The sequence below is a fragment of the Anolis sagrei genome, chromosome 2, assembly GCF_037176765.1.
Source record: "Anolis sagrei isolate rAnoSag1 chromosome 2, rAnoSag1.mat, whole genome shotgun sequence".
NCBI lineage: Eukaryota > Metazoa > Chordata > Lepidosauria > Squamata > Dactyloidae > Anolis > Anolis sagrei.
In genome coordinates, this window is record NC_090022.1 from 175,229,096 (window position 1) to 175,252,068 (window position 22,973).

The following is a 22,973-nucleotide window of genomic DNA, read 5'->3' on the forward strand; positions in this document are numbered from 1 at the left end:
GTCGGAGACGACTGAACGAATGAACAACAACAACTGCCAGGTGGAAGACTGTTCTATCAGCTTCACCTTGACTCAGTCAATAACATGAACCTCAGCATAGATCATGGTTCCTAGACCCTTTTGCTCCTCTTCCTTTCCAAATTTCAAAATATCACCTGACATATCAATTCAGAAAGGTCGTCACTAATCCTGCAGGTGAAAGTGGGTGGGGACTTCTCCTGAGAATAAACTACCCAGATACCATTTTGACGCTATGAGCATCATTATTGTCATGAGACCAGAAAAGATACCTGCTCCCACTTGAGGCTGGAAGATAAAATAGCTTCTTGCTTTCAGTTTTTTAAATGCATATTTTAAATATCATATTTGATATTTTAAATGACACATTCTTTCGATAAAGTCCCCTTTCTTTCTTTTTTATAGAAGAATACAAAATATCTGGGGAAGTATTGTTGAAGGCTTTATCTGGGGAAGAATATGAACTAAAATTTCAAGGACTCTTTTTCTTCTGTCCTATTTTTGTTTTTATTGTTGTGTTTTACTGCTGGCTTTTAACATTCTACTATTTCAACATCTTGGCACCATTTCAGCTAATGTATTTTGTTTTTTTACTGTAAAAAATGTGATCTCATTGTTTTTATATGTGTATTTTTAAACAACACCAAGAGCACTATTAGATTGGCATTGTTCATATCAACAACAAACAATTTCCAAAAATCTCAACCTGTTTTCTCTGAAATCTCCATCCCAACACAAACGTTTTAGAGCTATCTACATAAAGCATGCTTATCTCAAATGTAAGAGACTGAAACAACTCCTTACCAAATCCCCGTTTAACCCCCTGCTCCATTTCTGCTTTCTTGTGCTTGTATTTAATACTTGTATTAAAATTTAGATTGTAAACCCTTGGGATAGGGACATATCCTCCTATTTCTTGTAAAGCAGTGGTTCTCTACCTGTGGGTCCCCAGATGTATTGGCCTTCAACTCCTAGAAATCCTAACAGCTGGTAAACTTATGAACCATCTAGGACAGTGGTTCTCAACCTGGGGGTCGGGACCCCTATGGGGTCGTGAAGGGGTGTCAGTGGGGTCACCAAAGACCATCAGAAAACACAGTATTTTCTGATGGTCATGGGGATTCCATGTGGGAAGTTTGAGCCAATTCTATTGTTGGATGGAGTTCAGAATGTTCTTTGAGTGTAATGAACTATAAATCCCAGCAACTACAACGACAACTCCCAAATTACAAAATCAATCCTCCCCCAACACCACTAGCATTTACATTTGGGGGCATTGGGTATTTGTGCCCAGTTTGGTCCAGTGAATGAAAATGCATCTTGCGTATCTGATATTTACATTATGATTTATAACAGTAGTAAAATGATTGTTATGAAGTAGCAACGAAAACAATGTTATGGTTGGGAGTCACCACAACATGAGGGACTGTATTAAGGGGTCACGGCATTAGGCAGGTTGAGAACCACTGATCTAGGACCTTAAGATCGTCTGGGGAAGCCCTGCTCTCATTGCCGCCTTCGTCACAAGTACATTTAGTGGAGACGAGAGACAGGGCCTCCTTGATAGTGGCTCCTCAGCTGTGGAACACCTTCCCTATAGATATTAGATCAGCCCCCTCCCTTTTAACATTCCGGAAAAAGTTAAGACATGGCTTTTTGAACAAGCAAATACAGAGTGAAATGGAATGACTAGACAATGAGTCCGGACAGCGTTTTTAACAAGGAGACACTATGAATTTATATTTTATTGATTTGTTTAGTTTTTATTATATGTTATGTTTTTAGGGTATTGTATTTATGACATTGTAAGCATTGAATTTTGTTAACCGCCTTGAGTCGCCTACGGGCTGAGAAATACAGTAAGTAAGCAAACAACAACAACAACAACAACAACAATAAACTTTATTTGTACCCCGCTACCATCTCCCCAAGGGACTCGGTGCAGCTTACATGAGGCCAAGCCCAAAGTACATCAAACAAAACATCAATAAACAAAACATCAATAAACGATCAATAAAATACAAATCATATGAATCACATAAACAAAAAACAATCAGTAGTGACATAAACAATTTAAAAAATGGCTGGGCCAAATGTAATAGATTAAAATTGAAAATATGCTGACGTGAACAAGGTAAAATATAACTAGGATAGGATTTTTCGGAGAGAAATGAGGGAGCACAGTTCATCCTAAGTCAGTATTAAAGTGCATTGTGAGGACATATTGCTGAGCGTTCTCCTTATTCTGGGAAGGCACACTAGAACAACCACGTTTTCAGGCTCCTCCTAAAGACTGCCAATGTTGGGGCATGTCTAATGTCCCTGGGAAGTGAGTTCCAGAGTCAGGGGGCCACCACCGAGAAGGCCTTTTCCCTCGTCCCTACCAATCGCGCCTGTGAAGGAGGTGGGAGCGTGAGCAGGGCCTCTCCAGATGATCTAAGAGATCATGTGGGTTTGTAAACAGAAATGCGGTCACGCAGGTAGGCAGGTCCCAAACCGTTCAGGCTTTGTAGGTAAGAACCTGCACCTTGAATTGGGACTGGAAAATTAAGGAGCTCCAATGGCTGCCGTTCATTTTCCAGTCCCAATTCAAGGTGCAGGTTCTTACCTACAAAGCCTGAACGGTTTGGGACCTGCCTACCTGCGTGACCGCATTTCTGTTTACAAACCCACATGATCTCTTAGATCATCTGGAGAGGCCCTGCTCACGCTCCCACCTCCTTCACAGGCGCGATTGGTAGGGACGAGGGAAAAGGCCTTCTCGGTGGTGGCCCCCTGACTCTGGAACTCACTTCCCAGGGACATTAGACATGCCCCAACAGGAGGGTTGACTGCTCCCTGCAAGAAGCACCGGTTAGTAACCTGGCTGCTGATTTCTGGGAGTTGTAGGCCAAAACAGTTGGGGATCCACAGGTTATGAACCACTGCTGTAAAGCATCATGGATGTGATGGCATTGTGCAAGAAGCTAACTAAACAAATAGCAAGAGCAATGAAAGTTGTCTACCACCATTATCTTCACATTTATTTGTCCTCCCTATGAAGATGTACAGCAAAGGCTGAGAGAAAGTGGCTCACCTAAGTGCACTTAGTGAGTTCATCTTAATAGGGTTACTATAAGGATTAATGAGATAACAAGGAATTAAGGATGTCGCATGTAAGGCATAGTATAAATGTTATAATTCCTTTCTACTGTTCCTGACTCATAAGCCTCTGCAGAATGCATGTCAGAAGGCATCTGACAAAATATTTCAATTGTTAGTCCTTAAAAGAGTTGAATTTGTCTCTTAGTACTTTCTTATTTCACGTAATAGGTTACAGCAGCCTCATTTTCTGTAAACATCACATGTTTGATATATGATATGGGGCAGCCATAGGGATTAGCTGAACTACAGGAGCATAATGGGACTAAAACAGATGCTTAGCTGATTTACAGAGTACATTGTAGGCTTTGGTATGACCAAGCTTGAGTAATTTTGATAAGCTGGAATGTGTCCAGAGGAGAGCGACTAAAATGATAAAGGGTCTGGAGAACAAGCCCTATGAGGAGCGGCTTAAGGAGCTGGGCATGTTTAACCTGAAGAAGAGAAGGCTCAGAGGAGATATGATAGCCATGTATAAATATGTGAGAGGAAGCCACAGGGAGGAGGGAGCAAGCTTGTTTTCTGCTTCCTTGGGGACTAGGACGCGGAACAATGGCTTCAAACTACAAGAGAGGAGATTCCACCTGAACATGAGGAAGAACTTCCTGACTGTGAGAGCCGTTCAGCAGTGGAACTCTCTGCCCCGGAGTGTGGTGGAGGCTCTTTCTTTGGAAACTTTTAAACAGAGGCTGGATGGCCATCTGCCAGGGGTGATTTGAATGCAATATTCCTGCTTCTTGGCAGGGGGTTGGACTGGATGGCCCATGAGGTCTCTTCCAACTCCAGGATTCTATGATTCTATGATTCTAATTTATCACAATCAAATAGGGTATCAGCATGTCTCTTAAGAAAACCTACAGACTGTGGCTCTGGAGATTATTCAATTTTTATTTTTTTTAATTAAAATTTTAATAACTCAAATGTGTCAATGTGTTTGAAGCATGCAATAACATTTTTAGTCACTAGGAAGCAAACTCATAAAACCAGTGCATAGGCGTACAATCAATACATTTCAAAGCCAAATTGGGGGGAGTTCAGTGAATGGAGTTATAACGTTAATTCCTTCCTGAACAACAGCCCTCTTTCTGTAATGAAGTATTGTAGAGACCATTCCTACAACTACAGGAGGACGTGGCTTCACTTTGACCAGGCAGGTGTATGTCAAACTATGACAGCTACATTATTTTTGTTTTAAGATTACAAAAAGATTGCGTGTAAAACCTTAGGTGTAGTAGACTAAGTGCTACAGATAACTCTCTACTGTGGAAAAGTCAGGGTGCGACCAGAAGCCATGGCTTTATTTAGAGGAGGTGAGAAGAAATGTAGGTTGGGTTGAATGCTGCTTTGATGTATCAACGTAAGAGAAGGTTCTGTAGAGAAAAATCAGCCCTCCTGAGGAGCCCTTGTTTAATAAATGAAGGGCTACAGGTAATTCCCTTTTGTGAGGATTTACGGAAAGTCAGCACCATGTCTAGAGGTGCCATGGCTTCACACACATAGATAGTATGAGACGGAGTCCTACTCTGACTACTGCACAATGCCGCTTGAAGGTATAAGTGTTCAAAATAGGCAGCCCTAACCTGTGTGAAGCTAAGTGCTTCCACTAGTGAGGAATATTAAAAGCGGACCCTTATCTGACAGTTGTATTGAATGGTAACATTATTAACAACAACAACAACAACACTATTTTTATACTGCCCTATCTCTCCAAGGTGACTCAGGGTGGTTTCCAACATATCAAACAAAACATTTAATTACAAGAAAGGACAAACTAAAATAAACATCATAAAACATAAAATCCTGCTAAAACATACACAATAATAAAAAAGCAGTTTTATTATAGCTCCATCAGATGGGTTCAAAACACCAATGGCCAGGCACGATTGGTAGGGACAAAGGAGAGGGCCTTCTCTGTGGTGGCCTCCCGACTCTGGAACTCACTTCCTAAGGATATCAGGCAAGCCCCCACATTGGCAGTCTTTAGGAGGAGCCTGAAAACGTGGCTGTTCCAATGTGCCTTCCCTGAATAAGGAAATAATCCCCAGCAAAATGTCCTCACTTTAACTACTCGTTGGGTTGCTCTCCCTTCATTTCTTTTAAAACCCTCCTACCAGATACATCCTACCTCTGTTCATGCCCAGCGCTTATTTTTTAAATTTTAAACTATTACATTTAGCCTGGCCATAGGTTTTTTAAATCCTTGTGTCCAACTGTTTATATGTGAGTTATATTAATTGTATTATTTTTGCTTATTGTTTTTTGTTTTATTGATGTGTTGTCGGGCTTGGCCTCATGTAAGACGCTCTTACATGGGCTTGGCCTCATGTAAGACGCTCTGGAGAGATGGTGTCGGGGTATAAATAAAGTATTATTATTATTATTATTATTATTATTATTATGAGGCTGTGGACCATATTTTCTTTCTTGTGGATCACTGGTGGTCTACGGACTCCAGGTTGGGAACTACTGCCCTAAATCATTTTGGTTCTCTCCACAACTACCAAAATCATAATATATGATGCAATATTGTAAAAACAATATTGTAAAAACAATTATGAAAATATGAAAAAGAAATGGGACAACAATAGGCATGTTGTCCAGAAGACAAGCCTTTGTCATACCTAGATCAGTGCTAGCCAAAGTATTGGTGGCTTGATCCAGTTCTGGTCCCTGAGCCTACTGTTTCCCTACCAAGTTCCCATGAAAGAAAGAAAGAAACACTTATAGACAATAGGCACAAATATGGTGCTGGTCCATTGCACATGGGGTGGCCAGAAAAGGGAGGGGGGCATAGCTGCTGGTCCTTCAAATCAGATCAGCCTGAGAAGCACTGTTCTAGATTTCTCCTTTACTTAAAATGTTACAAAAAGAGGCAAGGAGAAAAAGACTATAGTTTGTTATGTGGTTTACTTGTTGTCTTGAAATGCAAGAAGAAGGAGGAGGAGGAGGAGGAGAAGGAGAAGGAGAAGGAGAGGAAGTGGAAGAAGAAGAAGAAGGAGGAGGAGGAGGAGGAGGAGGAGAACAGGAGGAGGAGGAGGAGGAGGAGGAAGAAGAAAAAGAAGAAGAAGAAGAAGGAGAAGGAGAAGAAGGATGAGGAGAAGGAGAAGAAGAAGGAGAGGAAGTGGAAGAAGAAGAAGAAGGAGAAGGAGAAGAAGTGGAAGAAGGAGGAGGAGGAGGAGGAGGAGGAGGAGGAGGAGGAGAACAGGAGGAGGAGGAGGAGGAAGGAGGAGAAAGAGAAGAAGAAGAACAGGAGGAGGAGGAGGAAGAAAAAGAAGAAGAAGAAGGAGAAGAAGGAGGAGGAGAAGAAGAAGGAGAAGGAGGAGGAGAAGAACAGGAGGAGGAGGAGGAGGAGGAAGTAGTAGTAGTAGTAGTAGTAGTTGTTGTTGTTGTTTATTATTCCACCCCGCCTCCATCTCCCAAAGGGGACTCGGGGCAGCTTACATGGGGCCAATCCCGGCAACATACAATTAAAAGCAAAACAATAGCAAGTTACAAATTAAAAAGACACAAAAACAGCATAACAGTAATATACAAGAATCAAGCAACAGCAACAGCAACCCAAATTTTGGAGGGGGGATTAAAAGGTAAGTAGTTCAGTAAGGTGGATAGGAATATAACTGGCACAGGAGATATCATGGAAACACAGCAATTTGACAGGAACAGGATCATCTCAGTTTAACATACCTATATGAATAATGATGTAATATACGAATTCCGGTATAATAGTGAATTAAATGGGCTCTGCAAGATAACAAGCAGGGTCTTCAGGCTCTCAGGGCCCTTCCAGACAGGCCCTATATCCCAGGATCTGATCCCAGGTTTTCTGTTTATTCCAGATTATCTGACAGTGGGGACTCATATAATCCAATTTAAGGAAGAAAACCTGAGATCAGATCCTGGGAGATAGGGACTGCCTGGAAGGGCCCTTAGACTGGGCTCACTTGGAGGTGAGCTACCTGGCATCCTGGAAGCAGGACAAGCAGGGAAGCCCAATTTTCCATTTGCAAAATAAAATTTAAAAATCCTTGTCAACTGAGACCAGTTTTCATCCTGTGAAATGTTCCCAAGCCCCTTGTGGATGGAAAAGAGATCAACTGTGCCATTTTTACATCTGTAAGGCTGGAAATGATTTCAATTGTTGGATTAGGAAAAGATGGTAAACAGAAGCCAAATTGGGTAGCTTTACATAGTGGTTCAAAGGGATAAACCCTTTGACATCATAGTTCATAAGCAGCATAAAATCATCTTCCTCCACTATAGGTTGAATGGCTAAAATTGTACAAAAAGCAAAAGCAGCTGCAGGGTGAAACATAACTCCATTGCATCGCATAAACCCCATCCAAGTGTCTCCAGAGGTTTCCTCCTTATTCTATCTCAGAACAACAACTTTGAGATCAAATTTTCCCTTACCAATAATTACCTTTTGTAACATTTTGCTTGATGGACAGATTTCAAGATCTTAAAAGCTTGCATGCATGTTTGTACCTTTCAGGGTGACCTAATTAAAAAACAAACAAACTGTATACATACTTTACAGAATGTATACAGTCCACTCCAAACCCCTTTTACACAGCATTAGGATTGCTGAAATGTTGTTTTGGATACCTTTATTGAGTACACACAACCCTGAATATGGGATGAGGCCAGAATAGCACCAAACAGAGAAACAAAGTGTAGCATCCAAGGGAGGAAAGAAGTACACCCAAAAAAAGCTATATAATTTGAAAGACAGGAGGACCAAAATTGGGCAGAAACTGGTAAGGATGCAAAAAGATAAGAATACAATTTCTAGAATAGCCAGGAACATATTGTACAAAGAAAACCCTCACACACTCTTGTTTTCCTGGTAGTCCCACAAGGGAGGCCAATCAGATTGGTCTGTTCATTCGAAAAAGACCCAAATGTAAACAGTAAGGCCCCATCTACACTGCTATATAAAATCCAGATTATCTTCTTTGAACTGGATTATATGAGTCTACATTACCATATAATCCAGTTCATAATCTGGATTTTATATGGCAGTGTAGATGAGGCCCAAGTTAGCTGGGGCAATCCAGACTAATATTTTATCATAGGCCTGTCCATGTCTAAAACTCAGCAACATAATGGGGAAACATATTCCCAAACATAAACACATAAGATGAAAAAAATATGGGAGAAAACATAGAACAAAGAACATAGAACATTGTCGAGGGTGCTTTGAATGCAACTTTCCTGCTTCTTGGCAGAATGGGGTTGGACTGGATGGGGTTGGACTGGATGGCCCATGAGGTCTCTTCCAACTCTATGATTCTATGATTCTATGAAGAGTCACTCCTGACATCACCCAGAGCAAGTACAATAGATTAAAAAATTATTGGATTCCATACGTTTTATCCAATGGGAAGAAAATTTAAATTTATATTATAGTGGGAAGATGATTCAAGCTACTCAGGCCTCAGGAACTTTTTCTCATTCCTATCCAAATCTCTCATAGTTTTGCATTTCTTCTTTATGCCCCCCTTCTATATAAAAAATGAAATGTTCGTTTGTGGGATTAACAGAACTCAAAAACCACTGGACGAATTGACACCAAATTTGGACAGCGTACACCTAACAACCCAATGTATGTCCTTCACTCAATTTTTTTTTTGATTTTGTCATTTGGGAGTTGTAGTTGCTGGAATTTATAGCTCACCTACAATCAAAGAGCATTCTGAACTCCACCAATGATGGAATTGAACCAAACGTGGCATACTGGACTCCCATGACCAGCAGAAAACATTAGCAGGGTTTGGTGGGCACTGACCTTGAGTTTGAGATGTAGTTCACCTACATCCATAGAGTACTGTGGACTCAAACAATGATGGATCTGGACCAAACTTGGCACAAATATTCCATATGCCCAAATATGAACAAAGATGGAGTTTGGGGAAAATAGACCTTGACATTTGGGATTTGTAGTTACTGGGATTTATAGTTCACCTACAATCAAAGAGCATTCTGAATCCCACAAATGACAGAATTGGGGCAAATTTCCCACACAGAATCCCCATGACCAACAGAAAATACTTAAGGCCACCCAGTCCAACTCTCTTCACCAGGGCAAGAAAATGTAATCAAAGCCCTCCTGACAAAGAGCCATCCAGCCATAGATAGATAGATATGATTCACATACACACAGATATTGTACCATAGATTTGAAAGGGACCCCTAAAGATGGACAATTATATGTCGCATGTTCCAGAGTAGGCAAACCAGACACTCTCCACATCAACACTGACAAAGAAACAGCAAGAAATACTGTTTACCCACAAGCATAAATAAATTACATAGATTAGAAACCAACACTTTCTCATTATTTTATTTTCCAGATCACCAGACTGGGCCACAGCAACGCGTGGCAGGGGACCGCTAGTGAGATAATAAAATCCACCTCTGTTTTTCTTGACTTGATTATAAGCAGAGATCTACTCATAATAATATCCCAATGTCATGCCCTCCAAAAGTTTTGGTCTTCCATTCCTTCAGCCTCAGTAGTTGGGCATCTGTCTACAGGCTTTGGATGCAAAAGTATTTCTAGGAAACTACACTAAACTGGTGAAGGGTAGTTTATTTATTTAAAAGTTTTTCTATACCGATCTTCTCACCTACAAGAGGGACTCAGATCCGGTTCACAACATGTGTTCATATACAAAAATACAAACCACACAATGCATCATCATTACACAATTAAAAACATATTACAATACAACATCGTCATCATCACACTTATATAGCCACGTCGTCAAAGCATTCCTGGTCATAATTCACAGTTATTCATTCTCCTTCCATGTGGATCAAAGTTGACTCAGTTATCAAAGGCCGGATTCCATAACCAAGTCTTTGTTAGCTTCCTGAACGTCAGGAGGGAGGGGGCAGTTCTAATCTCCTGTGGGAGGGAGTTCCAAAGCCGGGGAGCCACCATCGAGAAGGCCCTGTCTCTCGTCCCCACCAACCGCGATTGTGACAGTGGTGGGATCGAGAGCAGCCCCTCCCCAGAAGGTCTTAAAGACCTTGATGGTTCGTAGGGGAGAATCCATTCGGACAGGTAAACAGGGCCAGAGTCGTTTAGGGCTTTGTAGGTCAAAACCAGCACTTTGAATTGGGCTCGGAAGCTAATCGGCAGCCAGTGGAGCTGGCGTAACAGAGGGGTTGTATGCTCCCTGTACCCAGCACCCGTTAGAAATCTGGCTGCCGAGCATTGGACTAGCTGCAGCTTCCGGGCAGTCTTCAGAGGCAGCCCCACATAGAGAGCGTTGCAGTAATCTAAACGGGATGTAACCAAAGCATGGACCACCGTGGCCAAGTCAGACTTCCCAAGGTACGGGCGCAGCTGAGTCAAACAACTGGCTTGGTCATTGTAATGCAGTGGTCCCCAGGCTTTGATCCTCAAGATGTTTTTGGATTTTGTTTCCAGGTGTCTCAGCTACTAAGCCAATGTTCAAGAATTCTGGGAGTTGAAACGCAATAGATCCGGAGGGCCAAAGATTGGGAACCACTGCTCCAATGGTAATGACTCACTGCCTCTAAGGGGAGTGTCTTGCCAACCACTTGGAGAATTGGCTGTCTGCCACTTCCATACTGTGGTTACTGTTTACCAGGACTGAGGGAATCACTGATGAATAGCTTCTTAATTGCCACTTGAGCAGCATCCCTGAATTATCTCACATTAGTCTCTATTCCCATGAAGCAGGGCTCAGCTAAAATCAACAAGCAGCCAAAGAAAAGGCCAGAAGTTTTTTATTTTTTATTTTTTTGCAATAAAATAAAATAAAATATTTAATTAAAAGTGTAGAAACTCTAAAAAGAGTGGGATGTCGGTCCAATCCAACATGGTTAAAAAGGCATTTGATCACCACTGTTACTCAAGAAAACACAAGGTTGAACACACATACAAAACCAAGTATTTGATTATGTTTTTCTTCTGGGTTCTTTATTTTTTAAAGTGAGCCAATTTTGAATAGTAATTCCAAGAAAAAAACTTTCTTTGGGGTGTGTGTGCACAAAAGTGGGATATTTCCTAAAATTTATATAAATAAAAAAGTAATGTTTGTTTGTGGGATTAACACAATTCAAAAACCACTGGGCGAATTGACTCCAAATTTGGACACAACACACCTATCAGAGCAATGAGTGGCCATCACTCATAAAAAACACAGAAAACACAGTCGAAGGGACTTAAAAAGCCAAAAACAAAAATTACATTACAACACTTGCGCAAAGCCACATATATATACACAAACACATATATAAACATATACACAAATATACACACACACAAAACACATATACATAGACTGGGCCACAACAACGCGTGGCAGGGCATGGCTAGTCTATAAAAATCAAAATGTAATGTTCGTTTGTGGGATTAACATAACTCAAAAAACCATTGGATGAATTGACACCAAATTTGGACACAAGACACCTAACAACCCAATGTATGTCCTTCACTAAAAAAAAAATGATTTGGTCATTTGGGAGTTGTAGTTGCAGGGATTTATAGTTCACCTACAATCAAAGAGCATTCTGAACCTCATCAACGATGGAATTGAACCAAACTTGGCACACAGTTCTCCCATGACCAACAGAAAATACTGGAAGGATGTCTTTTGGTTTTAGAGTTGTAGTTCACTTACATCCAGAGATCACTGTGGACTCAAACAATGATGGATCTGGACCAAACTCTACACGAATACTCAATATGCCCAAATGTGAACACTGGTGGAGTTTGGGGAAAATAGAATCTTGACATTTGGGAGTGGTAGTTTCTGGGATATATAGTTCCCCTACAATCAGAGAGCATTCTGAACCCCACTAACGATGGAATTGAACCAAACTTGGCACACAGTTCTTCCATGACCAACAGAAAATACTGGAAGGGTGTCCTTCGATTTTGGGGTTGTAGTTCACATACATCCAGAGATCCCTGTGGACTCAATGATGGATCTGTACCAAACTCTACATGAATACTCAATATGCCCAAATGTGAACACTGGTAGAGTTTGGGGAAAATAGAACCTTGACATTTGAGAGTTGTAGTTGCTGGGATTTATAGTTTACCTATAATCACAGAGCATTCTGAACCCCACCAACGATAGAATTGGCCCAAACCTCCCACACAGAACCCCCATGAGGGTCACAGCAACGCGTGGCAGGGGACGGCTAGTGTATATAAATAAAAAAGTAATGTTTGTTTGTGGGATTAACACAATTCAAAAACCACTGGCCAAACTGACACCAAATTTGGACACAATACACATATCAGGCCAACAAGTGACCATCACTAATAAAAACACTAAAAACACAGCAGAGGCGACTTAAATTGCCAAAAGATAAAAAATACACTGCAATGCATGTGCATAACCACATATATATACGCAAATACACATATATAGGCACACAAAACATATATACACAGACTGGGCCACAGCAACCAATATGCTGATGACAACGTTGTCTGTGCACATTCAGAAGTAGACCTACAAGCCACTCTCAACACCTTCGCAGAAGCATACGAGAAGCTCGGCCTGTCACTGAACATCGAGAAAACCTAGTCTGTTTATAAATCACTACAGTATTTGTGGTTGTTGCTATGGGCCCTTCCACACAGCCCTATATCCCAGAATATCAAGGCAGAAAATCCACATTATCTGCTTTGAACTGGGTTATCTGAGTCCACACTCAGATAAGGTGGGATTTTCTGCCTTGAAATTATGGGACATACGAGGGCTGTGTGAAAGGGCCCTATGTCATGGTCCATTTTATCACAGTGCTTAAGAAAATGAGATAGCACTTGTTTTGGCTCCCTGACTTGGTACATGCAGGCTTGCTTTCCCATAAACACTAAAGACTACAGTTTACATCACAAATTTACCTGCTGTACAGATATTGATATTTTCTATAGCAACATTCAAACACTATCCTTCCTACGGTGAGAAAAAAAATGCTAATCATCCAAATAATTGTCCCTTTACTCCCCCTTTACAGTATCTCCAAATTTGGTTAGGGCCTTTCTCATGGTTGCTTTCAGCCAGTGTCCATTCTATAGGATAATAAAAAAATCACTTCTTCTAATTATCTTTTAACATTATATCTTTTGAGCTGCTTGTTTTGATTCTTGTCGTGAGCAACCCAGATTCCTGGTATTAGGAGAAAGCTGAGATATAAACCCATCAAATAAACAAAAGGAAAGGAAGAAGGTGAGGCCTAGTGCCTCAGACAGATTTAGAGGTATGGCCAAATGCACAAAATGTGGGTAGGAAATAAATAGTGAGGAAGCAGCAGCTCAGATAAGCTTCCACCTTGACAGTGTAGTGGTCAAATCCAGACTCAGGTTTACCACTTAAGTGGGAGCTCAGTCGCGAGAAACGCAGGCCAGCAGGTTTCCAAGCTGTACAGACATTTAAAGAAGGCTGCACAACATCTATGCCTGATCTGTATGTGCAGAAACTGTGTTTGTCTCATGAAAAGATTATTCTTTTCTATAATTTGGGCAAAAGCCACCATTAGCTGAAGACGAGGAATCCTTGGCCTTCCAAATGTTCTAGACCTCATGTAATTCCTTCTCGCTTGCCAAGTGGTCTGGTATTTTTTGACATACCCAAGTCCTTAACATCTTGAGGGGCACAAGTTCCCCATTCCTGAGCTAAAATGTTAGTTTTGTCTTAAATTGGCCTACACAACAAGCTCCGGCCCGGTTTACCTCTCCGAACGTATTCTCCCCTACGAACCGTCAAGATTACTAAGATTGTCTGGAGGGGCCCTGCTCTCGGTCCCACCAGCCTCACACGCGCAGCTGGTGGGGACGAGGGACAGGGCCTTCTCGGTGGTGGCCCCGCGACTCTGGAACTCTCTTCTGCCAGAGGTTAGAACCGCCCCAACAATCCTGACATTCAGGAAACAGGTGAAGTCGTGGTTATGGAGACAGGTTTTCGAAGAATGAGACAATGATCTGGATGGAAGACGGTGTATATTCCATTTTAGTATGATGACTGACCACTGTAGTTTTAAATATATGTGCTTTTTAAATGTTTTATTATAATGTGTATTTTGATATTTTACCGATTGTATGTGTTTTTATGGTTGGAAACCAGGCTGAGTCCCTCTATGAGGTGAGAAGCTCGGTATATAAAACTTTGAAATAAATAATAAATAAAATGTACCATCGCGGAGATTAAGATCCTCCGGGGAGGCCCTGCTTTCCGTCCCGCCATTATCACAGGCACAATTGGGTTTTTTTTGGTCGTGTCAGAAGCGACTTGAGAAACTGAAAGTCGCTTCTCGTGTGAGAGAATTGGCCATCTGCAAGGACGTTGCCCAGGGGACGCCCGGATGTTTTGATGCTTTGCCATCCTTATGGGAGGCTTCTCTCATGTCCCTACATGGAGAGCTGGAACTGATAGAGGGAGCTCATCCACCTCTCCCCAGGTTCGAACATGTGACCTGTTCGTCTTTAGTACTGCCAGCACAGGGGTTTAATCCACTGTGCCACCGGGGGCTCCGGCAAGATTGGTGGGGACGAGAGACAGGGCCTTCTCGGTGATTGCTCCCCAGCTATGGAGCTCCCTTCCTGGTGAGATCAGGTCGGCCCCCTCCCTCCTGTCCTTTAGAAGGATGGTAAAAACTGGGCTGTGGGACCAAGCTTTCAGGACAGGGCAATAAAGAGGCAATAGGAACGATGACCAGGCCTATGATTGGACGTGGATGACTAGGTCGGTTTTTAATGGTGTATTTTAATATTTTGATTTTTAAAAAATATTTATGTATGTGTATGTGAATTTGTGTCCCGGTATTGAATGTTTGCCGTGTATATGCTGTGCTCCGCCCTGGTTCCCCTTCGGGGTGAGAAGGGTGGAATATAAATCTATATAAATAAAAATGTAATGTTCGTTTCTGGTAGTCACAGAACTCAAAAACCACTGGACGAATTGACACCAATTTTGGTCACAAGACACCTAACAACCCAATGTATGTCCTTCACTCAAAAAAAAATATGATTTAATCATTTGGGAGTTGTAGTTGCTGGGATTTATAGTTCACCTACAATCAAAGAGCATTCTGAACTCCACCAACGATGGAATTGAACCAAACTTGACACACAGAAGTCCCATGACCAACAGAAAATACTGGAAGGGTTTGGTGGGCTGTGTTCTTTTGTTTTGGAGTTGTAGTTCACCTACATCCAGAGATCACTGTGGACTCAAACAATGATGGATCTAGACCAAACTCTACATGAATACTCAATATGACCAAATATGAACACTGGTGGAGTTTGGGGAAAATAGAATTTTGACATTTGGGAGTTGTAGTTGCTGGGATTTATAGTTCACCTACAATCACAGAGCATTCTGAAGCCTACCAACAATAGAATTGGGCCAAACCTCCCAGACAGAACCCCCATGTGGGCCACAGCAACGCGTGGCAGGGGACAGCTAGTGTTTTAAATAAATAAATAATAACAGACCTCACTACCTCTGAGGATACCTTCCAACAGACCTCACTACCTCTGAGGATGCTTGCCATAGATGCAGGCAAAACGTCAGGAGAAAAATTGCTTCCAGAACATGGCCATATAGCCCGGAAAAACCTACAACAACCCAGTGATCCCGGCCATGAAAGCCTTCGACAATACAATAAATAAGTGCTTTTGATGTTGTGTCCTAGATGCCCTAAGGCAGTGGTTCCCACTTTGGTCCTCTCAACCATCTTACCAGCTGTTAGGAATTGTTGGAACTGAAGTCCAAAACACCTGGAGGACCTAAGGTTGGGAACCACTGCTCTAAGGCATTGAGAGAAGATATCTGCCTCTAAAAAAAAGAAGAAAAGAGCTCATATCTTCTCTGACAGCGATCCGCCCTCCCACTTTGAGATGCCCGTTTTGCACTACAAGCAAGGCCAAGCCCATCTGAACACTCAAACGTAACAAGACACGCTTTCTCTGTTCCCTGTTAGGAGAAACCTATAGCTGTTCTCTCTCACCCGAGGAAAATTCTTGTTTTTCAGAAAGGAGACTGTAATTTGGCAGCTAAGGGAGAGCCAAGACTGCTTATCAGAAGAGCCTGTGTCTAATTGGGAGTTCCACCTGGTGCAGGCCCATTGACACAACATTCAGACAGCTGATTCAATGGGCCAACACCAGCCGAGAGTACCAATGGGATTTAGGCCTACGTCCCCTCCTGAGCAAGGGCAGAGATTAAGGCCCCTTTCACACAGCTGTATAAAATCCACACTGAACTGGGTTATATGTAGACTCAGATAACCCAGTTCAAAGCCGATATTGTGGATTATCTGCCTTGATATTCCAAGTTCAAATCAAATCAAATCATTTCTTTCGGTCATTGACCAGCACAGATATTCCGAGTTATACGGTGGTGTGGAAGGGCCCTTAGTGATCAAGGCACATGGAGAAGGGACGGGGCATCTTGGACACACATCTTCTCCTTTTGGAGAGGCGTGTGGTACGGACTGGGTTGGTTAGGGAGGCATGGAGCAGAGTCCTGAGCGAGACAGTGCTCACAGATGCGTCATTTGCAGCCTGAGGTAGGCAGGGCACTGGATGGGAAGCGTTACCTGGTCTTGACTGGCCTCATGCAGCTCTTGAGCTGGCGTGATTCCACGTCTTTGCCCGATCTCTTGGGCAGACACTGGGAAGGCGCCGTGCCCTTCAGGAACACGCTGTAATTCCTGCCCTGGTTGTTGGCCCAGTAGACCCCTTCGTCGGTTTGGTACCGCACCACAAAATCGAGGCGGGCCCCGTCTTCATCGTCCTCCTCTTCCTCCTCGTCCCCAAAGTCCAGGCGGAAAGCAAAGCGGTCGGTCAACCCCCCGTCCGGAGAGCCCCCTTGGATGTAGAGCGCCGGGTAGTCCCGGTGACTCTGCCAGCGGTCCCGGCTGGCCCGAAGGTGCACCGCTTTGTGGTAAGAGATGTTGAGTACCCGCACGGTGCCCCGCAGCACTCGGGGCTCCCCGGGATCTGGGGGCAGGACCTCTTCTAGTTCAACCTTGGTCTCCTGAAGACGCTCCAGCCGCTCTGGCTCACCTTGCCCGGCCGGCTGCAACACAAAAGCGGGTAAGAGGTAGGGGGCAGCTGTGGAGAGGGGTGCTTGGTCAGGGGGCACCACTTCGGGGGGTGAATCGGGTGAAGGAGGCGGCCAAGGTTGGTAGCGGCGACAGCGGGCCAAGGGCAGGCCCAAGGCGTCGGCAAAGAGCACGTGCCGGCCGGGGGTGTGTGGCAAGGGCTGGTTGGCGGGAAGGGCATCCTGGGAGGGCGGGTCTGGCCCATCCTGAGGGGAGAGTGGTCCAGGGAGGCCTGGGGGCTGCTGGGAAAGGGGCCTGGCCAAGCAAGGATGCTGAGGGTGCTCTTCTCCTTCCCCTCCTCCTCCTCCTCCTCCTCCTTCTTCTTCCTCAGAGGAGGAGCTGCTGCCCCCAGGCCTGGGCACCGGGGAGGAGCGTGGCACCAGGGCCCCGGGTGGGGGGTCTTCCTCCTCCTCCTCTTCCTCCTCCTCTTCCTCCTCCTGGGCCGCCTCCCTGGTCAGGGGCATGGGAGGCACTGGTGGCGGCGGGGAGCAGGAGGCGGCAGCCCCCGCTCCAGCCATGGCGGGCCCAGAAGGAGGGAGGACAGCCGGCCAGCTGCTCCTGCTGCTGCTGCTGCTGCTCTTGCCGGAGCGGCTGGAGGGAGGGGGAGAGGGAGGGGGCGGAGCTATCCCGGCCAAGGAGGAGGAGCCAGCCTCGCCGAAGCAGCAGCAGCAGTAGCACCCAAAGCCAAGCAGGCCTTCACCCTCCAGGAGGCAATGGAAGCATCAATGGCTCCAAGGAAAGGGCTGGGCCAGCACCAACCCCACACAAGGCTGCCCACGCAGACACATTCCTCTTCCACGCTTAGCCACCGGGTCCCCTCCTCTCCTCCTCCTCCTCTCCACAGAAAAGCCCATCTTGGAAGGCAGGGGCAGCTTTTGGGCCCTTCCACACAGCCCTATATCCCAGAATATCTGGGCAGAAAACCCCACAATATCTGTTTTGAACTGGGTTATCTGAGGGCCCTTGCACACAGCTCTATCTATATAAATAAAAATGTAATGTTTAATGTATTGTCGAAGGCTTTCATGGCCAGAATCACTGGGTTGTTGTAGGTTTTTTCGGGCTATATGGCCATGTTCTAGAGGCATTCTCTCCTGACGTTTGGCCTGCATCTATGGCAAGCATCCTCAGAGGTAGTGAGCTCTGTTGGAACTAGGAAAAAGGGTTTATATATCTGTGGAATGAACAGGGTGGGACAAAGGACTCTTGTCTGCTGGAGCTAGATGTGAATGTTTCAGCTGACCACCTTGATTAGCATATAATGGCCTGACTGTGCCTTTTGTTGAGAGGTGATTAGACATCCTTGTTTGTTTCCTCTCTGTTGTTTTGCTGTTGTAATTTTAGAGTTTTTTTTAATACTGGTAGGCAGATTTTGTTCATTTTCATGATTTCCTCCTTTCTGTTGAAATTGTCTATATGCTTGTGGATTTCAATGGCTTCTCTGTGTAGTCTGACATGGTGGTTGTGAGAGTGGTCCAGCATTTTTGTGTTCTCGAATAATATGCTGTGTCCAGATTGGTTCATCAGGTGCTCTGCTATGCCTGACTTCTCTGGTTGAAGTAGTCCGCAGTGCCTTTCATGTTCCTTGATTCGTGTTTGGGCAATGCTGCGTTTGGTGGTCCCTATATTTGAGAACACAGAAATGCTGGACCACTCTCACAACCACCATGTCAGACAACCCAATGTAATGTTTGTTTGTGGGATTAACATAACTTAAAAACCACTGGATGAATTGACACCAAATTTAGACACAAGACACCAACGAATGACCATCACTCATATAAACACTGAAAAACATAGCAGAAGGTACTTAAAATGCCAAAAAATGAGAAAAGATTCTACAGCACATGTGCAAAACCACACACACACACATATACACACAAACACACATATATACACAAATACACACACACATATACACATATAAACACACGAAACACATTTACACAGACTGGGCCACAGCAACATGTGGCTGGGGATGGCTAGTATAGAATCCTAGAGTTGGAAGAGACCTGATGGGCCATCCAGTCCAACCCCCTGCCAAGAAGCAGGAAAATTGCATTCAAAGCACCCCTGACAGATGGCCATCCAGCCTTTGTTTAAAAGCCTCCAAAGAAGGAGCCTCCACCACACTCCGGGGCCAGAGGTGGCCCTAGGTAATTTTCAACGGTAAGCAAACTGTATTTTGCCCCCTCCCCCTGCAACCAATCACTGATATATATTTTCTGTTCATTGTGAGAGTTCTGTGTGCCATATTTGGTTCAATTCCATCATTGGTGGAGTTCAGAATGCTCTTTGATTTTAGGTGAACTATACATCCCAGTAACTACAACTCGCATATGTCAAGGTCTATTTTCCCCCAAGAGCGCCTCAAGAGCGCCCCTGGGCAAAATCAACTATACTGCAAATGCTTACTTTGCGTAATGGGTTGAGCCACCCCTGTCCGGGGCAGAGAGTTCCACTTCTGAACGGCTCTCACAGTCAGGAAGTTCTTCGTAATGATCAGATGGAATCTCCTTTCTTGTAGTTTGAAGCCATTGTTCCTTGTCCTAGTCTCCAGGGAAGCAGAAAACAAGCTTGCTCCCTCCTCCCTATGACTTCCTCTCACATATTTATACCTGGCTATCATGTCTCCTCTCAGCCTTCTCTTCTTCAGGCTAAACATTCCCAGCTCTTTCAGCCGCTCCTCATAGGGCTTGTTCTCCAGACCCTTGATCATTTTAGTTGCCCTCCTCTGGACACATTCCAGCTTCTCAATATCTCTCTTGAATTGTGGTGCCCAGAATTGGACACAATATTCCAGGTGTGGTCTAACCAAAGTGGAATAGAGGGGTGGCATTACTTCCCTAGAGCTACACACTATGCTCCTATTGATGCAGGCCAAAATCCCATTGCATGATCACAATATTGAGACTAGAAGCCTACTTGGTTATCTAAAAAAAAAAAAAAAAAACCTCCCACTGATTGACTCTAAGCAAACTTAGAATCAAATAAGAGTTTCCTTATTTGTTTATTTGGATGCCGAGCAAATGGTTTAGATGCAGTGCCTGCCATGCTTCCGCAGTGGAGATAATTGCCATGGTTAGATCCTCAACTGCATCCACAAATATGCCTGATTATATATTAAGAACAAAACCAGACATGATGCTGAGATCCTTTTATAAGAAATTATAAAGGCGGGATTCCCGAGGAAGAGAGCTAGTTGCTAGCACTAACATATTTGGAATGGCGGAGCTGTTCTATCTATAGAAAATGGCATCATATTCTAAGGAGAGAACATACTGATTCCAAAGGCAATACATTCAGAGATTTAAAAAGAAGGAAGGAAGGAAGGACACCTTGAAATTGTAGTTTAAGGGACAATCAAGGGACACAATTTTCTCCCTGTTGGAACAAATGGTTGAAAATACATTCAAAAACTGATATTGGTGTACTACTAAAAATATCCAAGACTCAATAGCCATGTAACAGTTTTGAATTTGCCTAAGAGATTGTCAGTCACAGGAGCCCTTAGAATAGAGTAGTAAGTATTTCAAAAGGTGCCTACAGTTTGAAGAGACCAACAAATTTTCCATTCCTTTAAATCAGGGGTCCTTAAACTAAGGCCCGTGGGCTGGATACGGCCCTCCAGGGTCATTTACGCGGCCCTCACTCAAGGTCAACCTAAGTCTGAAATGACTTGAAAGCACACAACAATAACAACAACCCTATCTCATCAGTCAAAAGCCGACCCACACTTTCCATTGAAATATGAATAAGTTTACATTTGTTAAAATTTTTCTTCATTTTAATTATTGTATTGTTCTTAAGTGGGTTTATTTTGCACTGCAAATAAGATATGCGCAGTTTGCATAGGAATTCATTCATTTTTTTTTCAAATTATAATCCAGCCCTCCAACAGTTTGAGGGACTGTGTTGTAGTAGAGTCTGTTGGCAACGCTTCAACTGGTAGTAGGAGTGGTAGAGGAAGAAACAAGGCGCCCAGGTGTTAGATGAGGAGCAGCAAAGGAAGAGAATTTGGGAGATACTTATGTCACCTACTGATGAAGAATCCTTTGAAGGTTTCTCCGAGAGTGAAATGAGTGAGGAGGAGGAAGGAGATGCAGATGGGAATAGAGCAGTGGTTCTCAACCTGGGGTCCCTAGATGTTTTTGGCCTTCAACTCCTAGAAATCCTAACAGCTGGTAAACTGGCTGGGATTTCTGGGAGTTGTAGGCCAAAAACATCTGGGGACCCCAGGTTGAGAACCACTGGAATAGAGGCATTAAGAGGATTACTCGAGAGCAGGAGTCAGACGAGGAGCGGCAGAGAAAGAAGATTCGGGACATACTTACTGCTCCCACTGAGGAAGAGGATTTTATGGGCTTTTCTGGAAATGATGGATCTGGGAGTAGTGGGGATGAATAAGAACCACCGGATTGGAGATTCAGGAATTCAGGAGATTTGGAATGTGTGTACTCAACCAACATCCAGTGACACATTTGAGGGGTTTTCTGGTGGTGGGGATTGGCAATCTGGTGATACCATGGAATTGTGGGTAGACCTAAGTCTTGACAAAAGGTGGAAGAGTTGGAGGGATGGGCATTGACGTTCAGCTGTAGAGGCTAAGACAGCTGATAGTGATGAGGACGAGGTGGAGGGCAGCTCATCATCGGATGATGAGTTGTAGGATAAATGAAGGCACTGGAGTGATAGAACTTTGCAGTAGGCAAAGTGTTGGTTTCGTGCCTTGGGTCTTGTCGCTGCCGCTTTTCTTGTTGGGCTTGGGTCCTGGATCTGCAGGTTGCTACTTTCTTCATTTACTGACCAGCTTGGATTCTCGTAAGTGCGGATTTCTCCTCTCCTTGACTTCGGACTGTTTCTGACGACACTGCCTTTTGGACTTTGGAAACTTCAATTGGGATTTCTTTGACTTTGGACTGCTTCTGGACGATGGCTTCTCTTCATGGCTCTTTGTTTGCTTATTATCTTTGAACTGTGTGATTTTGGTGTCTTTTGAAAGAATTTATTTAATCTGGATTTCCCTGTGGTCCAGCTCTCACATCCATTGGTTACTACGGGGAATACCATTGCTTTAACTATGTGGATCTTCGTTGCCAGTGTGATGTCTCTACTCTTTACTATTTTTTCCAAAATCCAATTATAATAGGCACGGAAAGTGAGGTGGAATCTTCTGAACAGGGGCACAGACAGCAAAACAGACATAGAAATGTTAACCCATCCCTATGCCAGGGGACAGGGGACAGTTCCATCTTGTCTCCTGTGACATGTCATCAGTTGGGGACCCCTCCCTCCAACACCAACTGCCGCTCTGGGCCAGAGTGAAAAGAGAGGGGCCGGGAACAGTTCCATCTTGTCTCCTGTGCTATGTTAATAATATAATATAATATAATATAATATAATATAATATAATATAATATATTGTATATACTTATAATATTTATAATATTATAATGTAATGCAATATAATACTACTACGAATAATATGATATTATAATTATATATTTATATTACATGTAATCTATATAAATAGAAATGTAATGTTTGTTTGTGGGATTAACATCAGTCAAAAACCACTGGATGAATTTACACCAAATTTGGACACAATACACCACTCAGGCCAACGAGTGACCATCACTCATAAAACACTGAAAAACACAGCATAAGAGGCTTAAAAAGCCAAGAACACAAAAAATACATTACAACGCATGCTTAAA

The 22,973-nt window shown here is 43.4% G+C and overlaps 1 protein-coding gene across 1 annotated transcript in view; it reads right to left on the reverse strand.

Annotated features, from left to right (window-relative positions):
* PPP1R3F (protein phosphatase 1 regulatory subunit 3F) overlaps positions 1-17,838 on the reverse strand; it is a 46,910-nt gene extending 29,072 nt beyond the window's left edge. Inside the window, exon 1 of the mRNA XM_060763226.2 lies at positions 16,750-17,838. Within this exon, the coding sequence (XP_060619209.2) occupies positions 16,750-17,774 (1,025 nt within the window). The 5' untranslated portion in view covers positions 17,775-17,838. The remainder of the gene's footprint in view (positions 1-16,749) is intronic.
* Between the last annotated feature and the right edge of the window lie 5,135 nt (positions 17,839-22,973).